A 20,628-nucleotide genomic window follows, 5' to 3' on the forward strand; every position below is an offset into this window, starting at 1 on the left:
TTGTTCTCTGAGAGAAAACCATCAAGAAGGGCTGCATGATGTTTGCCCAAAATTTATTTTGTAAGAAAAACTTTTTTTGGTTTAAAAAAAAAAAAGAAAGGAATAAAGGCATGAAAGGGACTGAGGCCTGGGAACAGATTGGTAAGCCCAGGAGGGAAGAGGCCTCGTGGTGGGCATTTCTATATGTCTCTAAAGCCTGGGTGCCTGCTTGAGGAGTAAAGCAGGTAACCCCAGAGCAGGGTTGGGAGCTTTTCTCAGTAAAGATAATGACCTATAACCTCCTGACCTGGGGTTCCCAGAGTACTGAGTAAGTGGCATAAAGCCTCTGAACTCAGTTATGGGAATGCCTTTGCTGGGCCTCATCAAGGCCTCCAGGACCTCAGTGCAAGGGAAGATGAAAACAAAACAAAAATAGACAAAGTGGAAGGAGAATGACAGAATCGGTGGCTGGGGATTCTGGGCAGCCCATACCTCAGCCCCTGCAAGCTGATGGTACTGAGGATGGGCCTGTGAGGTACGGACCCCATCACATGGTGCTGACATAATCTGCAAAGGCCTGGGATGAGTCCCACGAGTCGCTGACCACATGGCAGGTAGCCCGGAGCCGCCGTATTGCTTCCCTTGCTGTGACTGCATCCTGGTCTAGCCAGTTCTGGAAGAGGCGTAGGTGACCAAAGGCTCCACGACCCCAGCGCTCTAGTCGCTTGGCAAACTCCAGAAGCCCATCTGGCTTGATGCAGTTGGAACTAGTAGGGAAGAGATGGGTTAGGTATGCAGGAATCAACTAGGCTTTGGTCTATATCCCTCGTCTCCCAACCCCTAGCTTACCTGATATCCAACTGACAGAGAGAAGAGGAAGAGTCCTCTGAGAAAACATCTGCTAGGGCCAACAGGCCAGCATTCCCTGGAGAGAGGGAGGGGGGTACTCATTACCTCTACCCAAGAACAGCGAAACAAGTGTATCTTACCCCAGCTCTAGCTTGGGAGAGCCCTAGACCTAGCAGTTCTAAAGACCTAATACTGAAATATCTATATTGCAACTACTGTCTTTCAGTGGAGTGGGCAATACCTTTACCCCAAAAGTTTCTAGGTCAAAGGTTCCTTCCTTCCTCTCCAGGGTATGGTCCCTACCCAGGCGGTTCCCTGGTAGTCGAAGGCCCTTCAGTGTCGAGTTTCCTTTCATAGCAGCAACCATCTCAGGAAGAAATTGGGCTGGGCGCTTCTCAAACAGACGGCAGAAGGAGAAGGTAATCTCTGTCAAGAGAAAGTAGAATATATGGATGACTGAAGTAGGGCTGGTGCTGTTCTTTCTGCCTCAGGTGGTCCTAGCAAGGTATGTGAACATTTTATAGAGACCTGAAAAAAAGAATAATCTGTAATGTCCCAAGCAATGTTGGAATTTAATTCAAATAAGATATTGAGCCTAAGTGTTTGGCAGAAGAAGCATCTCTGCAGGGACACTTTTCTCCACCTCTTCCTCTCTTTAGTCACCGTGAGCATCTGAAAGGAATGTGCCACAACAGCATTGTTCATTTCTACCCACTATCTTATTTTTCAGTTGAACCCACCCAGTGTGTTACCAGCTACTAGCCCCTTAAAAACAAAAAACAAAATGGTGAGGTACTAAAAATTGGGTAAATGCTCATGTTTGTAGCAGAAGTTGATTTTGGGAGATTAGAAGGAAGGTCATAAAGTTCTACATCCTTTATAGTCAAGTCAAGGAAGATGTAAGAGCAGGGAAAGAACAGTGGATTGTACACTGAGATAGTGGCAAAACTACAATGAGGACACAGGAATGTTCAGGTTCTGGATTAGGATCTTACCTTGAAGGGTCAGATTCTGTAGCAAAAACAGCACCTCACTCTGACAGTCTGCAAGATTCATATCATGGAAGCTCAGCCTTTTCAGGGACGGGTTGTATTCTGGATAGGAGACAAGCCATGGGCAGTGGGGCTTAGTTTTCCCAGGGAACAATGCTAGGTCTCTACCTACTCTCCTTTACCATTCTTACCTTTGAGTGTTTGCAACACAAGCCCAAAATCCTGGGGAGAGGCAAAGGTGGCACTGTCCAGTGACAGCTGCTGTAGAGAACCTGAGGCCTTCAGAACAGAGCAAAGCAGTGGGGCTGGCTGAGCTCCTCGTGGAAATCCCATTTCCAACTGCTCTAGGCAGTTTTCTGTATATGATAGGAAGAGGAAATTCCAATTAGCCATCTGTAATTCACTTAAAAAATACATGTTTAGAGCATAGTGGTGCATGCCTTTAGTTCCAGCACTTAGGAGGCAGAGGTAGGCAGATTTCTGAGTTCAAAGCCAGCCTGGTCTATAACATAAGTCCAGGACAGCCAAGGCTACATGGAGAAACCCTGTCTTGAAAAACGAAAACAAGCTATGTATTTTATATGTGAGTACCACAGTGCTCAAATAAGGGTCAGAGAAAACTTACAACAGTCAATTCTACCTTGATAATCTCAGGCCTGGTACTTAGTACCTTCACTGGCCCGCTATTTCTACTTACAGTAGACTCACTATCTACTTGTCCTGTACCTGCTATGTGTTGGGCGTCATGCTAAGTTCTAGAAATGGATCATTAAATATAAAATCTTGTCTTTGCATTTAGGAGTAAGATACAAGCAAGTAAGTATATTCTAGGGCAGATGGCTCAGGGGTTATTTGCTTTGTAAGTGTGAAAACCTGACTTTGGATCCCTAGAACCTATATCAATGACATGCCTACAGTGGCCCACATCTGAAACTCCAGCACTGGAGAGGTGGAGTTAGGTAGATCTCAGGGTTCAATTGGTGAGTTAGTTTAGCCAAAATGGTGAGCTTCAGGTTTAGTAAGACAAATCTCCCCACCCCCAATAAATAAAGATGGAGAGATGGGAATTTAGCTAGTGGTAGGGGGTTTGCCTCACGTGTGAAGACCTAAGTTTAATTCCTGGAACTACAAACAAACAAACACCCCTCGGGTCTCTGTGATGACTCAGAAGGTAAAAGTGTGCTATACAAATCTAGTTTAGTCTCTGCATTCACAAAGGAGGACAGAACTGAGACCCAAAAGTTGTCCCCTCATTTGCAGTGATACACACGTGTGCATATACACAATAACAGAATTCTTAAGAGAAGAGGAAGAGAGAGGAAGACAACCTGTGTCCTCCACATATGTACAGACACGTGAACACATATAGAACAATGCCCAGTGCTGCAAGAGGAGGCCTAACAGGAAATAGAACATAAAGCAGGACTACCTATAATAGTTATCAGTTTAGATCCCCTACTGGAGACAGCTGTCCTTGTCACACTCATAGCAGTCTAGGGATCCATCTAACAAGGTTATTTTAAAACATGGCAGCTTGTAGGGGAAACATAATATGACAGCAAGGTTGCCTGGAACTCAATCTACTGGTTCCCTCTAGCCCCCCCAAAACTGCTGTACGTATAACTGGAAATATGTGTATGTGCATATACATTGCTTCACCTGGTATTTCCTCATCCCCAATTATGTGGCCAGGAGCCCCAGCACTCTCTGGTACAGCAGGGTTGTCCCTCTGGCTTGGGTGGTCAACACGAATAGACAGGACCCGGAGCAAGGGCAAGGCTCGCACAATGGCACGAGTCAATTCCAGGATGGGCAATGGTGAGAATAGGTCACTGAGATGCAGGGCACGGAGGCGGCATCCAGCCTGGCCTGACAGGGCCCGCAGGCTGTCCAGTAGTCGGAAGATATTAGAGCCCAGGCCTACAAGAAAAGATAAAGGTTTAAATGTGGGAAATTTAGGTAGAAGTAATATTCTGTGAAAACTCTAAATATATTTCTATTGATTACTACTAAGTCTTGAGCTTGTGTGTATATGTATATGTATATATATGTATATATTTAAGTATTTGTCTCTTATTTATTTTCATCTTTCCTTGGGTAACTGGCAAAATGCTGTCTGCTGTGCTATACTCTAGAGTTATCACAGGAATCCCAAAATAAGATAGGATGTGTTCATGCTAGTAGTTCTGCTGTAGACCCAGAGAGCTGCACAGGTATCTAGGTACAGATGCTAAGTAGAGTGCAAAAGATGCAATTTTGGATAGTCAGGAGACAGCAAGTCACGAGAGGACACAGCTCTACAGAGTCAGGGTCTGACACTGGAAAGTTTTGAAAGCTAAGAAGTAGAGAGCATGATCTCATAGGTCATGAAGTGGACTTAAAAGCTGAAAGGTAATGATGGTCCAACCCAGTAAAACTATGTAGGAATGGCAAAATAATAATAATAATAATAATAATGATTTTTTTTTTTTGTAGACTGGGTATGTGTATCCAGGTTAGTTTGTCCCTACTGTGCATGAATTGTGGGTTTGATATAACAGAAAGAAAAAAAAAACATTTTTCACATAATAAATACAAAGAATCTTTTAAAAGGTACAGTAGCTTGCTCAATAATCTTAAGTAACTCCTTGGAACCCAGTTCCTCTTTCCTTGGAAAGTATAAGCTGCTGTTGATGTAAATTTAACCGGGATTTTTTTCCCCTCCCCTAGACACAAGGAACACATGGTGCTCTTTGTCCATATAGTTTGATTAAACATCATAGGGATTGAAGAGTACAATATAGATATGTAAAAGATACAGACTGAATAATTTAGCTTTTATCATAAAGCTTCCCAATTCAGTTTTAAAGGAGATACAATGGAGAAGAAATTTTTGGCAGAAAATACTTGACATTCAGAGGCCTGAAGACTGAGCAACAGGTTCTCAACTGGAATACATGGTGTGTAAAGCATAAGGGGGCAAGCAGGATTGAACAAAACGATTAGGTATGATGGCAATGCCTGTAATCCCATGTGGGAGGCGGAGGCAGGAATTTGAAGTTAAGGGAAGCCTAGATTATATAGGAAGACCACTGTGTCGCTCATGTTTTTCCAAAGTAAATATGTTGCCATCACTGGCCTTTTAACTCCCCATCTTCCTGCCTCCACTTCTGGAGTACTACTGTACTCAGCCTGTAAATAGCTGTGAATGAACAAAATTGTTTAAAGGAATACTTGTGCAGTGCAAACAATGGGTTGTATGAAGGGAGGACTGCTGAAATAATTACATCAGGTGAGGACTAATGATAACATGAACTAAGGATATAGATAGAAATGGATTTGGAAAATGGAAATGTAGGACGTAGTGACTGAATATATTGGAAAAGACAGATCTTGTTTTTTTTTTGGGCAATTCAGTCAGTTGCAATGTCCTCGAGCAGAGGAGGATCATTATATTGATAGTGTGATCTAGGTTGGAAATGAGTTCGAGGGTGATACCTAGTAGTTAGCTGAGTTAATGGATCTGGATGTTGAGGAAAAAGTTAGGGCTAATGTCTTAGGCTGAGGCATTGAAGCTACCGGAATGGATGTAGTTATCTAGAAAAGGAGGATAAGGTGGGAGAGTTCTGAGAAACTGATGATTAGGAGGAGAAACACTGAGGTAAATAGAAGTATTTCAGGAAAAAATAGTTTTCAAGGTTATTTTGGTTGTTGCAGTTCTTCTTAAACAGGGTTTGTCTGTGTTGCCTTGGCTGTCCTGGAACTCACTTTGTAGATCAATTGGCCTAAAATTCACAGAGATCTGTCTACCTCAGCCTCCCAGATTTGTAATAAATGTGTGACCACACATGCCTCAGGAAGAAATGGTAATTGTAAGATGATGATTGGAAAAGCATGTGAAATCTAGTAGCTTTATGACCTACATCCTTCTTTGTGCACTGGTGAAAGTGTAAGTGAAGCCTGAGTGAAGAGAGTAGAGACGAAACTGAATGTTGGTGGAGACCTGATTCAGTGTTCACCTAGTGGAAGTAGAAAGAAGTCTAGTGATTTAAAAGAATGAAATTTAAAGACAAGTTATCAGGCCTTGTATATTGGCTCTACAGTTCACTAAGCAGGGCTATACCATGCCATTCACTATCGTAAGGTTGATGTTAAAAATTAGTTAATATTTTGAGAATATTTACTGTTAAATATAGCCCAAGTATATTAAAATTACTAAAAGCATTTAAGAAGCAAGCCTTCCTAGAAAAGGAGGAAGTATAGATATAGAGTATGGGGACTTAATTAGCTTCAGATAAGATAGCTTTCATTGTGGTGAAGAAAAGGGTGACTCAGAAGCTGGCTTGAAGAAAATTTGTGTATGACTCAAATTTTCTTTGTTAGGTCATCTATGGAGAGTTTGGACTGGCAGATTGGGATTTGATGTTGCAGATATACTGGGCTATTAGGAGGTTGATGGCAATGAATGACACTGTGGTTTTTGTAGTCGTACTTAGCAGTTTAGGTAGCCCTGGCTGGGTATGGACTACCTCTAGCTGACTTTTCAGCTCCTCCAGAAGCCTTTCTTCTAATAGTAAACCCAGACTACTGACTATAGACCTCATTTTCCTCTCCTATCATTAACAGTGTACCAATGTTTTTTTGTGTTTATCTGTTGCCTCCATGAGACACAAAAGATCACATCTGCCTGATCCTACCACCTATTCTGGATTAGGCACCGTGCTTCTGAAAGATCCAACCCCAGCCCTGTTCTTCAGTGCTCACCATTGTAGGAAAGTGTAAGGCTCTCCAGTGATACCCAGGAGCTCAGCAGGTGGCACAGTGTCAGAGCTGCCTCTGTGGAGAGAGGAACTGTGAACAGCTCCAAGGTGGAAATGCTGCGGAATCGCTGGGATGCCTCCAGCGCTGGGAGCCCCAAATAGCTGGGATCTGATCCATCCAGGGCTCCACAAGCTACTTCACCAATCTCCATTTCTTCACCATCCTCCTTCTCACCAGCCACGATAAAAACAAAGTCATAAAGGTCTTCAGACTCTGCACCAGACCCCTGACGGGTGCGGGCACCCTTCTTCCCTGTAGCTCGTTTGAAACGCTTTAAGGGCTTAGGCTGTGAGGCTGAGCTAGCTGGAGCCCGTTTGGATGACGTGGAAGAGGAGGCAGAAGCAGAGGCAGCTGGAGCAGAAGATGGCTGCCTTGTGCCAGAAGCCTCATAAGAGGTGGCTGGAGAACACAGCTCCCTCTTTGAGTCTGTCCCGCCTATCGTCAGGCTCTCTTGTGTGCTGCGGCGTGTTACACGAGTGGTAGGTACAGCCCTGGGCATCTGCTTCACTTCACTCTTCCGCCGGGTGGCCATTAGCGCTGCTGCGCATCTCTCTGCTGCATCCCGCCGAGGCCGTCGTGAACCTAGCAATAAGGACCCTTCATCTCGGGATGGGGCCCGGCCACGGGAGGCTTCACCACAGAGACGACAAGGCAAGCTACCAGGGCCTGGCTGCCAAAACCCAGCACTCATGGTGAGGATAAGGATGAAAAGGGCTGACTCAGGCACAGGCCAGGAGTACAGCGACACTTGGCTAACGGCCCCATGGTGAATGAGCTGATGCAAGAGCTGCCGAAGTGACTGCTGAGCAGCTACATCAGAGAACAGCAGGTGGCGGAATTTAAGGGTATGCAGAGAACTGGCCAGGGTCTCTAGAACCCTGCGGTTGGGTTCTGCCACTAGCTCAGTTGCTCCCTGCAGCATATTGCAGATGGTGAGCTGTCGGACATGACGGGAGCTGTGCAGAAGAGGTGAGAAGCGTTGATCACAAAGACGCTTATCAGAAGACACGTCAATGGTTCCACGTAGAACATGGGAAAAAAAGGCCTCCATAAACTTGGCTCTCCAGCAAGTCACACTCTAAAAAGCAAAAAGTGCCAGACATTTGTCGAGTGTCCTCTTAAGTTTCCTTCTAGTATCAAACATTGCTGAGTACACACTGAGACATCAGTCTACGTAAATTACATAGATTCATGCAGTGTTTACACTTTTGAGGTATACATTACTGGTAGCCCCATTTAAAAAAATAAGGGAGATAAACATTTTAGTTATTTCTGTAGAGGAAATGTATAGTGTTCCTTGTCTGACAAGTGACAGCCTGTATATACAGGCATATTAATGACTGGTAGTCCTCTAGCATTGCTCCGTAGGAGCTAGCCACCTTTTTTTTTTTTTTTTTTTGTTTGGTAAGCAAACAAAAAAAACTGGGTTGAGGCTTGCTAAATACTTCAGGCTATCAGGCCATCAAGCTCAAGGAATATGTTCCTCCCATCATTGGGATTAAAAGTGTGCACCAACCTTTCTGAGTTCAGGACCAGCCTGGTACACAGAGGAAGTTTCAGGATAGCCAGGGCTACAGAGAAAATATGTTTTGAGTAAAAACAAACGAAGTGCACCAAAGTAGCTGGATGTGGTGGTGAATGACACTGGTCATCCCTACCAGGTAAGTTGGTAATCAAAACTTGGACCCAAACTAAGGAACAGTTTGTGTACATATACATGTGTCCCTCTGGCTGCTGAAAGTCAATAGTGGGTGCTTTTGACACTTTCCTTTTTAAGGTAGGGTTCTCCCTTGAACCCAGAAGTGATCTGACTGGCTTAACCATCTTAATTTGGGAACCCTGTTTCTGGGTTGGGATTGCAGGCAAGTACCATGCCCAACCCAACACTTATCCTGTCTTGGAAAAACAAACTCTGGAGGGAACAATTTTTTTCTTTGTCTTCTGTCTCCTCTCTATCTGACAGGGCTTATGTGTAGCCTTTGCTGTCCGTGAACAAGCCCTGTAGACAGCCTACCTTGAACTTACTCTGCCTCCGGAGTGCTGGGACCCTGCTACACAGGGAATATCTGATGCGCATCAGCGTTTCTTGTATAGGTGTTCCCTTCAACGGCCACCCAACGTGCACGCCAGCTTCCCAGGCTCGGGGATTCTACATGCAACATCTGAACATTTTATTTTTTCAAACTTCCCAATGAGTCTGATGTTCGCCAGAGGTCAGGAAGGGCTATCTAACTCACTAAGCCCGAGAGTTTTTGTTTGCTTAATTAGATTTTATAGTTGTGGGTTGGGGGTGTTCATGTGCTGCTGTGTGTGTGCAGTTCAGAGGAAACTTTTGTGAAGTCAGTTTTAACTTTATGCAGGTTCTGAAGCTCTAAGTCAGGTTGCCAGGCATGTCAGACAAGTGACTTTACTCTTTGATTTTATTCCTGCAAGTGCTAGAAGGTTTGGGCTTTGTAGATATGGTCTCATGACCTTGTTAACAGCCCTACCATTTCTAGTTTAAAGCATCTAGTCTCCATCCTTCATGTAGTCATCTGCTGGCTTCATTACAGGCCCCAATTCTCATTAGAACTCTTGACCTCTTTTCCTTCTCTAAGATGTTAAGTACTATCACCTGTTTTATGATGAAGATTGTTACATGGATCAAGACTAAAAGTAAAGATGGCAGACAGTGCACGCCGTTAATCCCAGCACTTGGGAAATCCCAGCACTTGGGAGGCAGAGGCAGGCAGATCTCTGTGTGTTCAAGGCTAACCTGGTCTACAAAAACAGTCCAGTATGGCCAGGGCTACACAGAGAAATCCTGTCTCAGAAAAACAAAATAAGGCAAAAAAAAAAAAAAAAAAAGACTAAAAGTAAGACACTTAACCAGGATGGACACTATAACAAAACACTTCACTTTGACCCTTAACCTACCCATCTTAATCTTCCCTATCAGAGTGATGCTCTCAATTCAAATCAGGAGGTCCTAGTATCCTTAGGCAAAGTGTAGCTTTTTTGTCCTATGCTCTGCCTTCTATGGTAGTATTTAGGTGTAATTTCATGGTTAAGTTAACCTACATGTCTTGCTTACCAGCTGGACACCAAGGAAGTGGAAAACTTAGCTGGCAACCAAACCTCTCTTCCCCCAATTATGAATGTTGAGTACTGAACCCAAAGGCCTTATGCATGTTAGACAGCAATTTTAAATATTTTTATGTGTATGGTGATTTGCTTGTGTGTATAACTGGACACCTCACTCTTGCCTGGTTGTAAGAGCCAGGAAGGGTCGCCCTGTGAGTGTCATGAATTAAACTTAGGTCCTCTGAAAGATCAGCAAATGCTCCTGGACAACTCATTTTAACACTGACATTCCTCCACCCTCTGCTTAGTGTTGATTGGTAGCAAAGAAATATTTTTGAGTCCTTTAGGGTCTCACTGGCACTTTTCCCTACACATCTGTTGGTCCACACAGAGGTTTTTTTTTATTTCGTTTTTTTTGTTTCTTTTGACAAGATCCTGCTATATGTAGCTCAAGTGTGCCTCAATTTTCAGCATCCTGGGATTATAGACATGCAAATAGCTTAACATACACAGTCCTGAAAATTATTCGCAAAGCTGAACGTGGAGTAGTATGGCTTTAATTCCGGCAAATCTGAGTTCTATCCAAGTTGAGTAAGCCTTCAATTTTATAGGTAAGTTATATGGCTATGAAAAAATCTGGACAAGATTGTGACCTAAGCTATTGTGGTTGTTTCTGCATAAGAAGGATAATGGACATGTAGGTGAAACTAAATGCTGGACTTTTTAGACCTGTTAATAAAGGTGTAACACCTCAAGTGTGGTAACTGCACAAGCAGCATGGCACAATTAATAGAAGCAAGTACTTCAAGAGCCACACTGCTTCAAGCTAGGTATATCCTGTATTAACTATAACCTTTGGGAAGTCCTCATTCTGTCAACTTCTTCATCTGTAACTACTAAACCAACACAATGATTGTGAAGGTTAAGTATATAAAGTTATAATGGTTATCCCAGTGGCTTTTCAAGAATTCACGCTGGTAGAAGTAATTTTTCCAGTGCTACCTTTAGAATCTGTAAAAAAAAAAAAAAAAAAAAAAAAAAAAAGCCGAGAAATCTAGCCTAAGCAACTCATTTTGTGGACTCCAGCACAATAATGCAAACTGAATTCAACACTCTTGCATGGGGGTGGTGGAAACGACAAACTGCTAATGAGAGGACAGTTGCCCACCTTGGCCTGTCCTCTATAAGCTGGCAGCTCAGATGCTGAAAAACGTGAAAATATGTTCAAATGAGGGAGGACTAAACACTTCCTTGTTAGCATCAATAGATGTTCACAGATGTCCATTTTTCTTTTGAGTGAAACTTTGTTTTGCTGTTGGTGAGGAAGGGTTTGTAGTTTTGGTTCCTTGGGCTGGCCTCAGGTTAACTTGCTATGACTGACTTTGAATTCTTTATCCTTCCCACCTCTACCTCTTTAAGTATTATTGTGATTACAGGTATGTTTCCACTAACACCTTTACTTTCCCTCCATCTTTACCTAAAACATAGGTCTGTATTCTCTGCACAGTGTCTGAGGAAGTAAGAGGTTATCAGATCCCTGGGACTAAAATTATAGACACCATGTACACGCTGGAAACTAAACCTGGCACTTTGAACCACTGAGGCATCCCTCCACCCCTCAAAAGCCCCATTTTAATTTGGCTTTTTGATTTTGCATGTGACTTCACTTTTACAGTGATTTTTTTTTTTTTCTCAATAAAGAAAGCACATCTAAATATATTTAGCATGCCTGGGAACTACGATAGGCTGGTCCTGTTGACATATTTTTATTTTGGAAGCTCTTTTAAGGGTGTTCTCATAGCATGAACCCCCTGCAGTAACATGGGCACATACCATTTACCCAACTTTATTAGTGTAAAGGTAAACAACCTGTTTACCTTCAAATAAATAAATGGATGAATGAATGTGACAGTTTGTTTTAACCAACAAAACACTAAGGCACAAGTTTCAGGTATCTGATCCTAAGAATGATATTTTGTACCCCACCCCCAACCCTGACAAAAAAAAAGTTTTACATGAGGTAAAATTTTTCTTCCACACATATTATGACACTGAATGTTTTTATTTCATTGCAGTTTTTTGTTTGTTTCAGACAGGGTTTCTCTGTGTAGCTTTGACTGTCCTGGACTCCCTTTTTAGACCAGGCTAACCTTGAATGCACAGTGATCCATCTACCTGCCTCTGCCTCCCAGAGTGCTGGGATTACAGGTGTGTGCCACCGTGCCCCACTATCATTGGAGTTTTTTGAAGTCAGGGTCTCAGTCTTAGATAGTAAAGGCTGGCCTTGATATATAACTAAGGATAATCTTGAACTTCTGACCCTCCCACCTCCATAGTCCAAGTGCTGGAATTACATTTATATGTACCACTGTACATGGCTTTATACAGTGCTGGGTACTGAACCCAGAACTTTGAATATGCCAGGCAAGTACTCTATCAACTAAACTATATCCTCATTCTCTACTGGTACTTTCTATAATGTGTTTAACTCTTTGTTCATTTTATTCTATTATGATTTTCCTATTGTCTATATTTAAAATTTTTTATTTGTTTGTGTGCCCGTGAAGGCCAGAAGAAGGCATCAGCTCCTTTGGAGCTGAAGTTACAGGCAAACAGCAGATGTGAGTGCTGGAAACAGAATAATTTTATTTGTACTGATGTTCTGTCTCCATGTATGTCTGTGTGAGGGTATCAAAGCCACTGGAATTGGAATTACAGACAGCTGTAAACTGCCATGTGGGTGCTGGGATTTGAACCCGTGTCCTTTGGAAGAGCAGCCAGTGCTCTTAACTGCTGAGCCATCTCCGGCCCCACATCACCAGCTCTTTTTGTTTTGCAAATAGCGTTTCAAATGTTGCCTTATAACTGATCATTTAAAATTCATTTATGGAGGCTGAAAAGATAATATTTAAAAATAAAAGTCTTGGGGCTGGAGAGATGGCTCAGTGGGTAAGAGTACTGGCTACTCTTCCAGAGATCTTGGGTTCAATTCCCAGCATTCATGTTATCTCACAATTGTCTACAACTCTAGTTCCAGGAGATCCACTGTTCTCTTCTGGCTTCCATGGGTACCGGCACAAACATACATACATGCACATATACAGATAACAAAACAAAAATCCAAGACCTTAAAACATGTTTATTGTGTTGCCATGTTATGTGATTAAGCCAATGACTCTCAGTCCAGATCGTAGTCTTACACTTGCTACTCTTATCACTGACCTACACTACCAGGCCCCAACTTCCTTTTTGGTTTTACCTGTTTTAATAAATGGCATTCTATTCTGAGACTACATACTGAGCTACTTACTTGTTTTTAGTTGTTTGCTTTTAAAATTTCATCTTTAATTTACACAGATATTATCTATGTAATGGAAGCATACTCTTTTCTGTTGCTTCTTCATTTCCTACCACTTTGCTTTCAAAATATCTATTGCACCACACAGATCTCTACACAGTTTGAATTATTCTCGTTTCATTAGCAGTGTTCTTTGAATCTATCGTAGTGCCTTAGAACTAAGCAGGATCAAAAAGTGGCTTGGTTGTTACTGGTTTTTTGTTTGTTTTGGCAGTGTTGGATATTAAATTTGTTGTGTTATACATGGTAGGCAAACACTCTTCTCACTAAGCTATACCTCAAAATCCTCAACAGATATTTTTAAATTATAGGTAAGATGAAGACTGTTTTTATGCTAAAGTAGGAATCAGAAAAAGACATCTGGAACAGGTATGTACCAAATCAGAACTTCTGCCTAAATAACTTAGGGAGGTTCTTGCCCAGCCTGAACCTCCCTATCTTCTGAAATGGTTTGAGCCAAGAAAACAAACTAAATAACTTTCTAGAAGCTTGAGATAATGTTGGATAAAGAAAAATGGCATCACGTGCTGGTCAGCCTACTATAAGTGAAATACTGAAAGTATGCTTCTCTAAAGTTGACAGAAGGCCATTATTACTTCTGTTTAAGAGCTCCAGTGGTTTTTGATCTGAATTAGTAAATAGAATTTTGGGGCAAAAGGAATCCTACTAGAGACCCTGTCCAACCCCTCTCATGATTCTGAGTTCTCTGTATGCCCTAAATGTTCTTATGTCAAGGTGTTATCCAGTCTGTTTGAATACTTAGTAACAAGATGTTTATTACTCCTGAAATTAGCTTGCTTTATTATTAATCTTAAAGTTCCACCTTTAGGTTAGCAAAAATGTATTTTCTTTAAGATTCAAGTCTATTAATTTGCAGCCCATGTTTGTCTTTTTCAGAAGTAACATCTCATATTTCAAATGTGATTCAAATGATGTGGTTTTGACCTTTTCTTCCCTATCTTCCAGGGAAAGATAGCCTGACTACTGCAGAAACACTTAGGATAATCCTCTTCCTTGTCCTATACACGCACACTCATCCATGCTCACACAGATCAGGGTACACAATGAGAAACTTCAACCACTGTTTACTAGTCCTTAATCCTTTTTATTTTATGTGCATGAGTGTTTTGTCTACATGTATGCATCACATATGTGTCTAGTGTTCCAGGAGGCCAGAGGAGGGTATTGTATTTCTTTGAACCAGAGTTACTGATAGTTGTGAGGTGCCATGTAGGTGCTGGGAACTGAACCTAGGTTCTCTGCAAAAGCAGCCAATTCTCTTTAGTGATGAACCATCTCTCTCCAGACCCTACTCACTTATTCTTTTTATATAGCTTCTTCTAAGCCAGATAAATGTAACAAGGCCTTGCGAACCAAACTTTTGTACTTAGCAAAGATATTTTAATTTTTTGCACCAACTCTGGTGCAAAAATGCAAGGAATTGTGGGTCTACATTCCACTGTGATCATACCCTTTCCTGTTTTAAGTACCCTGTAATCATGGTGAACAAGTCAATACTAAATACCAAATGAGCCAAAACCTTGTGACATATCACTTGAGCTCAGCTCCCAAATCCACTCACTGCTCCTCAGTAGTTCCTAGTTTGTGTCGGTTTGTTATACTTGGTTTTACTATGCAAGGTTAGGCTAGAGTTCTTCCTGATACCTTAACTTACCTCCAAACTGGAAGGCCTTGTTTTCATCAGCTCATCCCAGAGTCGGCGCCAGATGGCCTGAGTGGAGAGACCTGTAAGAAGAAATACTGTTTGGCTGCTTGCTGCCCACCATGCATAAAGTATATTAGCCTTTCATATTGTCCTCTGGCTTCAGAGGAATAAGATAGCTAGCTAAGCAGTTAAGAGCACAGACTCTAAGGACGGATGATCTGGGTTTGACTATTAATGAACTATTCTAAAGCTATATAATCATGGGCAAGCTACTTAATTGTTTCCTCATCTGTAAAATGTCATAGCTATTTCATAGGACTGTTGAAAAGGATTAAGTGAGTAAATGAAGTTCTCTGGGTTAAGTACCTAGAACTGCTTGTCCCATCAAGGTTACACAAATATTACGTGTTAATTTTGCCAATGAGAAACAGCTTGGTAAAATAAAAACACTAATATCCAAAAGTTCTAGTTATAGCTTGTTTGTGTCTTATCAGAGGAACAGGGATGGTATACATGTATTATGTACACTATAGGAAATAATATAAGAAAATAGATGTGAAGGTACTTTTTATAAAAGATCTATTTCTTTTTCATGTGGTGTGTTTTGCCTGCATGTATACTGTACACCACATGTACAAAAGAGGCCAAAAGAGGATGTTAGGTCACTGGAACTGGAGTTAAAGATAGTTGTGAACTGATATATGTATGTTGGGACCCAAACCCAGATTCTTTCCAAGAGCAACAAGTGCTCTGAAACCACTGAGTCATCTCTCCAACCCTATGTAGGTGCTTTTTTGTTTTTTGACACAGGGTATTACTATGTAGCTTTGGCTGGCCTAGAACTCACTGTAGAGCAGGCTGGCCTCTGACTCCCAGAAGGGATTAAAGGTGTGCACCACCACACCTAGCTGAGGTGGGTTTTGAAAAGCACGAAGTTCTACTTGGGTATCAGTTACCTGAAGAACATAACATGGTATCTTGTTCACAATCATGAATGAGAAAGAGGAGAAAAGACACTTACTTTTTCCTTTAAAAAACAAACGGACAAAACCCCCATTTTTATTGATGTATGCACTGTTCTGCCTGCTTGCCAGAAGGGGGCACCAGATCTCATTATAGATTTTTGTGAGCCACCATGTAGTTGCTGGGAATTAAACTCAGGACCTCTGGAAGAGCAGCCAGTGCTCTTAACCTCTGAGCCATCTCTTCAGCCCCTTGACACTTACCTTTTTTGAGAGCAGTTTCCTCAATCCTTTCCAAGTAATATATATTGAGCAGAGGTAAGATGCTTTGAAGTATTGGGCCTGGGAGGGCTACAAAAACCAAAACACAAAGTTTATTTTCTCTCCTCCTGGGTTCTAAACATTATCTATCTCAAAGCAGCTGAAAATTCAGGAGAAAGGATGAGTTAAACAAACTGACCTGCTCATTGAGGTCAGTATACTTCTGCCCAAGAAGCATTGAGCTCTGAGTATACTCTGAGCTAGTATCTTCCTATGAAAACTAAAGATAACTGTTCTCTAAAATGCATTATATCTTAAAAACAAAAACCAATTTAATCTGTATTCCAAGAGGCAAGATGATCAGGAATTCAAGGCAAGCCTTGACTATGAAACTTCCCTCATTCTTTTAGGTTGTTTTTACTTATTCTTCCCTCCTGGCCTTATTACAGAAAGCAGCACTAGTCTCAAAAAAAAAAAAAAAAAAAAGATTTGAGTAACTTGTCCAATACACAATTAACTGTCCAACTCTAGATGCAAAGTCCTAGAACTTATTATACTCCCTGTTAGAACTAGAGAAGTTAGGAAGAACTGATATTTGTTCTGTTTGAGTCAAATTCTTATTCCAGCACTTGGGAGGCTGAGGCAGGAGTAATGTTTCAAGTTCAAGCTAGCCTGAGCTACATAATGAGTACCAGGACAGCCAGGATCACATAGCAAAACCCTGACTCAATTAAAAAAAAAGATTTGGGTGTCTGGATTTGGGGTGTGTGAGGAGGGAATAGATAGAAATGACTACCTCATAACATTAAAGATCATGCTTGTAATTTGTTTAACACAATACCTGTCCATAATAAGATCAGCAAATATTGATTATATTATGTTCATTCTGTCTATTCTATTAAGCTTAAGACCTTCTAGTATACAAAATTTCTATTCCTTGAACTACTTAAAAAAAATATTTTATTGCTTTCTGGCGGTGACAACCTCCATAAGAGAACATGCCTCTCTCAAAAGATCTCCTTCATCCCTCTCTAGGAGAGAAGAGGAATCACAAGAAAAAGCACCTGGTGCAGAGCCCCAATTCATACTTTATGGATGTGAAATGCCCAGGATGCTATAAAATCACCATGGTTTTCAGCCATGCACAAATGGTAGTATTGTGTGTTGGCTGCTCCACTGTTCTTTGTCAGCCTATGGAAAAGCAAGGCTAACAGAAGGAATGTTCCTTCAGGAAGAAGCAGTACTGAATGCACCTGATTCAAGATGAGTGGGAGCCATCCCAATAAACACATTTTGGATACATAAAAAGATTTTTTAAAAAATTATGTATATAAGGTATTAGATCCACTGGAACTGGAGTTCCAGGCAGTTTTGATCTGACATGCTTGTTAGGAGTCGAACTGTCCCGGGTAAAGGAGTACTCTCTCTCTCTCTAGCACCTCTATTTTCTTTAAATTAAACAGGGTCTCGGTTCTGGCTGCCTTGTAACTTCAGGCAGTCCTTCTGTCTTAGCCTCCTGAGCACTGGGATTACAGGTGTGAGTCAGCACACATAGCTCTTCCTCAGTGTATTTTTTTCTGTACTTGAGGATTAACTGAATCTTGAGATCTGAGAATATAGTGTACCATTTAGTATCTATCAGTGAGCACTCAATGATATTCACTGTACCTGTTGAATGAGAGCATTAATTCCTTGTGCTATATTATACTAACATAGGCCTCTCATCTGATCGCACTGACCTCTGTCTCTTATTCTCTCTGAATCTTGTTCTTCCTGATGACACTACTTTGCTCAAAATCTTTCAAAAGCTCTCCATTCAAGATAAAGTTCAAACCTCCCATCCTGGTATTTAAGGTTACACAGCTTATTCTACTGAGCTTTTCTCACTGTACTTTTGAGAATGTCCTACAACAGGTATATGAGGTCAGAGGACAACCTGCAGGCGCCATTTCTCCTATGTGGGTCCTAGAAATTGACCTTAGGTCCTCAGGCTTGACAGCAAGTGTCTTGCTGAGCCACCTCACTGGCCTTTTGTTTTGTTTTTTTCTTCACTGTTGTGTTGCATCTCTTACCCTCTCTTCTCAGCAATGCTAGTCCTCCAAGCAGCCTTTCCTGACTGCTTTCTAGCTCACTCTGAACTTCCCTTCAAAATAGCACTGCTTGACAGGCCTCTTCCTTGGCCCTTCTAAAAGTTCTTGCTGGAGATAAGCTCTTGCTGGATGGCTATTTACTTCATCTAGCCCACTAGAGGCTCCCCTGCCTCCTCAGCCAGGCTGGGCTCCACCAACAACAATGAAGTAGTGATAAGGAGATAGAAAAGCCTTGCCTTCAGAGCTTCCCCTTTTTCCCTTTCCAATCTGCTCTCTGTTAAGTCATCCCCTCTCACAGAAATATCTCTTCTATCCACAAACTTTAATGTATTTTTCTTTGCTTCCTTCTAGCTTATACTTTTTTTTTTTTAAGATGCTTCCTTTTTGCAAGGTGGGGCCTCCATACCACTGAACTCCTTCTAGCCAAGATAAGCATCTAGGAATCTCCAGGCTGATGCAGGCTTCCACACTCCCAGGACTTCTCTGAGGCCCTACTCAGCCCCACTGAGGCCTTTCTCCCATTCATGATGGGGTCAGCCTGACCTTTTCCTCTCAGCTTGGCACAAGGCCTCCAGAACCTCCTTTGCTCACACAGGGCCTGAGGACTTCTTAACCCTCTCTTCTCCCCTACCCCCACATATAGGAAGGCACTTGGGCCTTCTCAGCAGTGGTGGCCCACTCCAACCACAAAAGGGCCTAAATGGCCACTCTGTAGAGCCTTAGAACTTATTTTGGAGTGGCAACCCTTCAAACCCACCTCCTCATGGTTTAGCAAAACCGTTAACCTCAAATGTTAGCTGACCAGGGCCTTCCTTCTTGGCAAAGATGTCACCACCATCATGGCACCTTCTGGTGTAACATCCATTGTATACTCCAAGGCCAGAAGCCTCCTCTAATGTTACCCTCTCCTCCTGCATCTTCCATTTGGCCTGACCTGTGATTTCATCCAACTTCTGCCTGACTATTCCACCATCACCATTCTGTCAGGCCATGGCCTCCCTTGTCTCTGTTGAAGCTAGGCCTGCCTCAGAGGGCCCTAACTTTTCAACTCTCTACCACTTTTCACATCGTGGATTCTTTCCCCTCTTAAGTTGCCAGGCCGCTAGCGCGCAGTATCCTCCCACAGCAGGGCCTCCCTGAGACCATCTGGTCGGGGCGCTCCAGGCCGCTGGCCTTAGCTCAGTTCGGACCTCGACAGGTCCAGCCCTTTGGTACCGACCGCTCTCAGGCCTGAGGCCTCGGTTCCCTCCCATATGGACCAAGGCCTCTACACCAGGACGCGTCTTAATCCCATTCGGGCTACTCGGTCCGAGATGCCTTGGCCCTTGCCCCGCCTGAGGCCTCCTCGGCCCTCCCCGCCGGCGGGTCTTTCGAGCCTGTCCTTGCTTGCTGAACCTCTGCCGGCCCGGTCCACTCACTTTCTACCATGTCCACCGCCCTGGCCTATCCAAGGGGCCTCCGGTGCTACCTGCTCTGCGGGCGGATCAGCAGCGAGGCGTCGGTGCGCTCCCTTCAGCCCCTGGGCCGTCAAACAGGCCACGGCGCCCCCAGCCTCTCGGCCTCTCCCCCAACCCCGTTCCCTCGCTCTCGGCTCGGCCGTCCCACCCCGCCCATCCGCCGGGCTTCGGGAGTTTTGCTACCCGCGGTGTACGCCGCAGACAGCGGAGGCCCCGGGCCGACAGTTTAGGTGGCCCCGGGCCTGGCCTCCCTGCCTCAGGTCGGGCCTGCCAATTGCGGCCCCGGCCCGGAGGCGGCCCGGCCATCCCTGACCGTCGGTCCGCTCCACATCCGAGAGTCCCCAGCCCAGGGCGGCCCCAGCCCGGTGTCAGTTCCGAGCCTGCGCTCCGGCCTGCCACTCCGGCCCCTGTCGCTAGGGCCCGGGCAGCTTCGCCCCACAGCGGGCCTTCTGGCCTCGACCCCCGCGCCCCCCGGGCAAGCCGCGGTTGGGGTCCGCTGGCTCGTCTGGTCTCAGTCTTCACTCTGCCCAGCCCTGTCAGTCACGGATTTCATGCTCCGGCTCAATCTGCCTTCCAGTGCCCCGGGCTGGGCCTTGCCCCGGGCCTCTCGGCCTCGCCCCCCGCGCCCCCTAGCCGCTGGGCCGCCCCCGCTCGCTGCCGGAGGTCGCCCCTCACTCCGCCACTTACCCCACACCCCGCTCTCCAGAACCCCCATATGGGCACTCACTGCCCGCCCGCACAGCTCGAACAGGGCGGGGGGAGCGCTGGGGCCCGAGGCCGAGCTCTTCGCTGGCGCCGCCTCCCGGGACGTGGCCTCCATGGTCGTTGCCGCCGCTACCTCACAGAACCAGCAACTCCGGGCGCGCCAGGCCTCGGGCGCCGCCATCTTGGGGAGGTGCGCGAGCCCGAGAATGACACGCGCGGGCCGCCATCTTGAAGAGGTCAGCTCTTAGGAGCGCTCCATAGCTAATATGGGTACGAACAGGAACCGCGCTGGAAGAATGTCAAATGAACTAGCAGGCGTTTCAGGTATCTTAGGCAGGAATCTTTGTAGAGTCCCAGCGCGTCAATGCATTTGGGCCGGGAGTGGCCAAAAGGGCGTTTCTTAGCAAATCCTCCTCAGGCATATACTCCAGCTTCCCCTACCTTCT

The 20,628-nt window shown here is 44.0% G+C and overlaps 2 protein-coding genes across 3 annotated transcripts; one reads left to right on the top strand and one right to left on the bottom strand.

Moving 5' to 3' along the window:
• Positions 1-36: 36 nt before the first annotated feature.
• Lrrc41 (leucine rich repeat containing 41) lies at positions 37-20,574 on the bottom strand. Of its 2 annotated transcripts, none has more exons than XM_021660013.2 (10): positions 20,165-20,574; positions 15,934-16,020; positions 14,717-14,787; positions 6,564-7,698; positions 3,480-3,740; positions 2,012-2,176; positions 1,824-1,922; positions 1,132-1,254; positions 829-904; positions 37-746 (listed from the first exon to the last, which is right to left on the bottom strand). In XM_021660013.2, exons 1-10 carry the CDS (start codon positions 20,361-20,363, stop codon positions 527-529), a joined length of 2,436 nt encoding a protein of 811 aa, XP_021515688.1. In that variant the 5' UTR covers positions 20,364-20,574; the 3' UTR covers positions 37-526. The 2 variants fall into 2 exon arrangements, with proteins under 2 accessions (XP_021515688.1, XP_021515689.1); XM_021660014.2 differs by lacking the exon at positions 20,165-20,574 and adding an exon at positions 19,489-20,036.
• Positions 16,016-17,187, top strand: LOC110563066 (small ribosomal subunit protein eS27-like). Its single transcript, XM_060379803.1, has one exon. The coding sequence runs from the start codon at positions 16,929-16,931 to the stop codon at positions 17,139-17,141; it is 213 nt and encodes a 70-aa protein (XP_060235786.1). The 5' UTR covers positions 16,016-16,928; the 3' UTR covers positions 17,142-17,187.
• Positions 20,575-20,628: the final 54 nt, after the last annotated feature.

The sequence above is a fragment of the Meriones unguiculatus genome, chromosome 3, assembly GCF_030254825.1.
Source record: "Meriones unguiculatus strain TT.TT164.6M chromosome 3, Bangor_MerUng_6.1, whole genome shotgun sequence".
In the NCBI taxonomy this organism is placed as follows: Eukaryota; Metazoa; Chordata; class Mammalia; order Rodentia; family Muridae; genus Meriones; species Meriones unguiculatus.

Coding starts and splice junctions, on each gene's coding strand:
- LOC110563066 (XM_060379803.1), top strand. CDS start 16,929: ATGCCTCTCTCAAAAGATCTCCTTCATCCCTCTCTAGGAGAGAAGAGG.
- Lrrc41 (XM_021660013.2), bottom strand. CDS start 20,363: ATGGCGGCGCCCGAGGCCTGGCGCGCCCGGAGTTGCTGGTTCTGTGAG. Junction 2,177..3,479: donor TGGGGATGAGGAAATACCAG/GTGAAGCAATGT, acceptor TATCATATACAG/AAAACTGCCTAGAGCAGTTG. Junction 905..1,131: donor ACTACCAGGGAACCGCCTGG/GTAGGGACCATA, acceptor CCCTCTCTCCAG/GGAATGCTGGCCTGTTGGCC.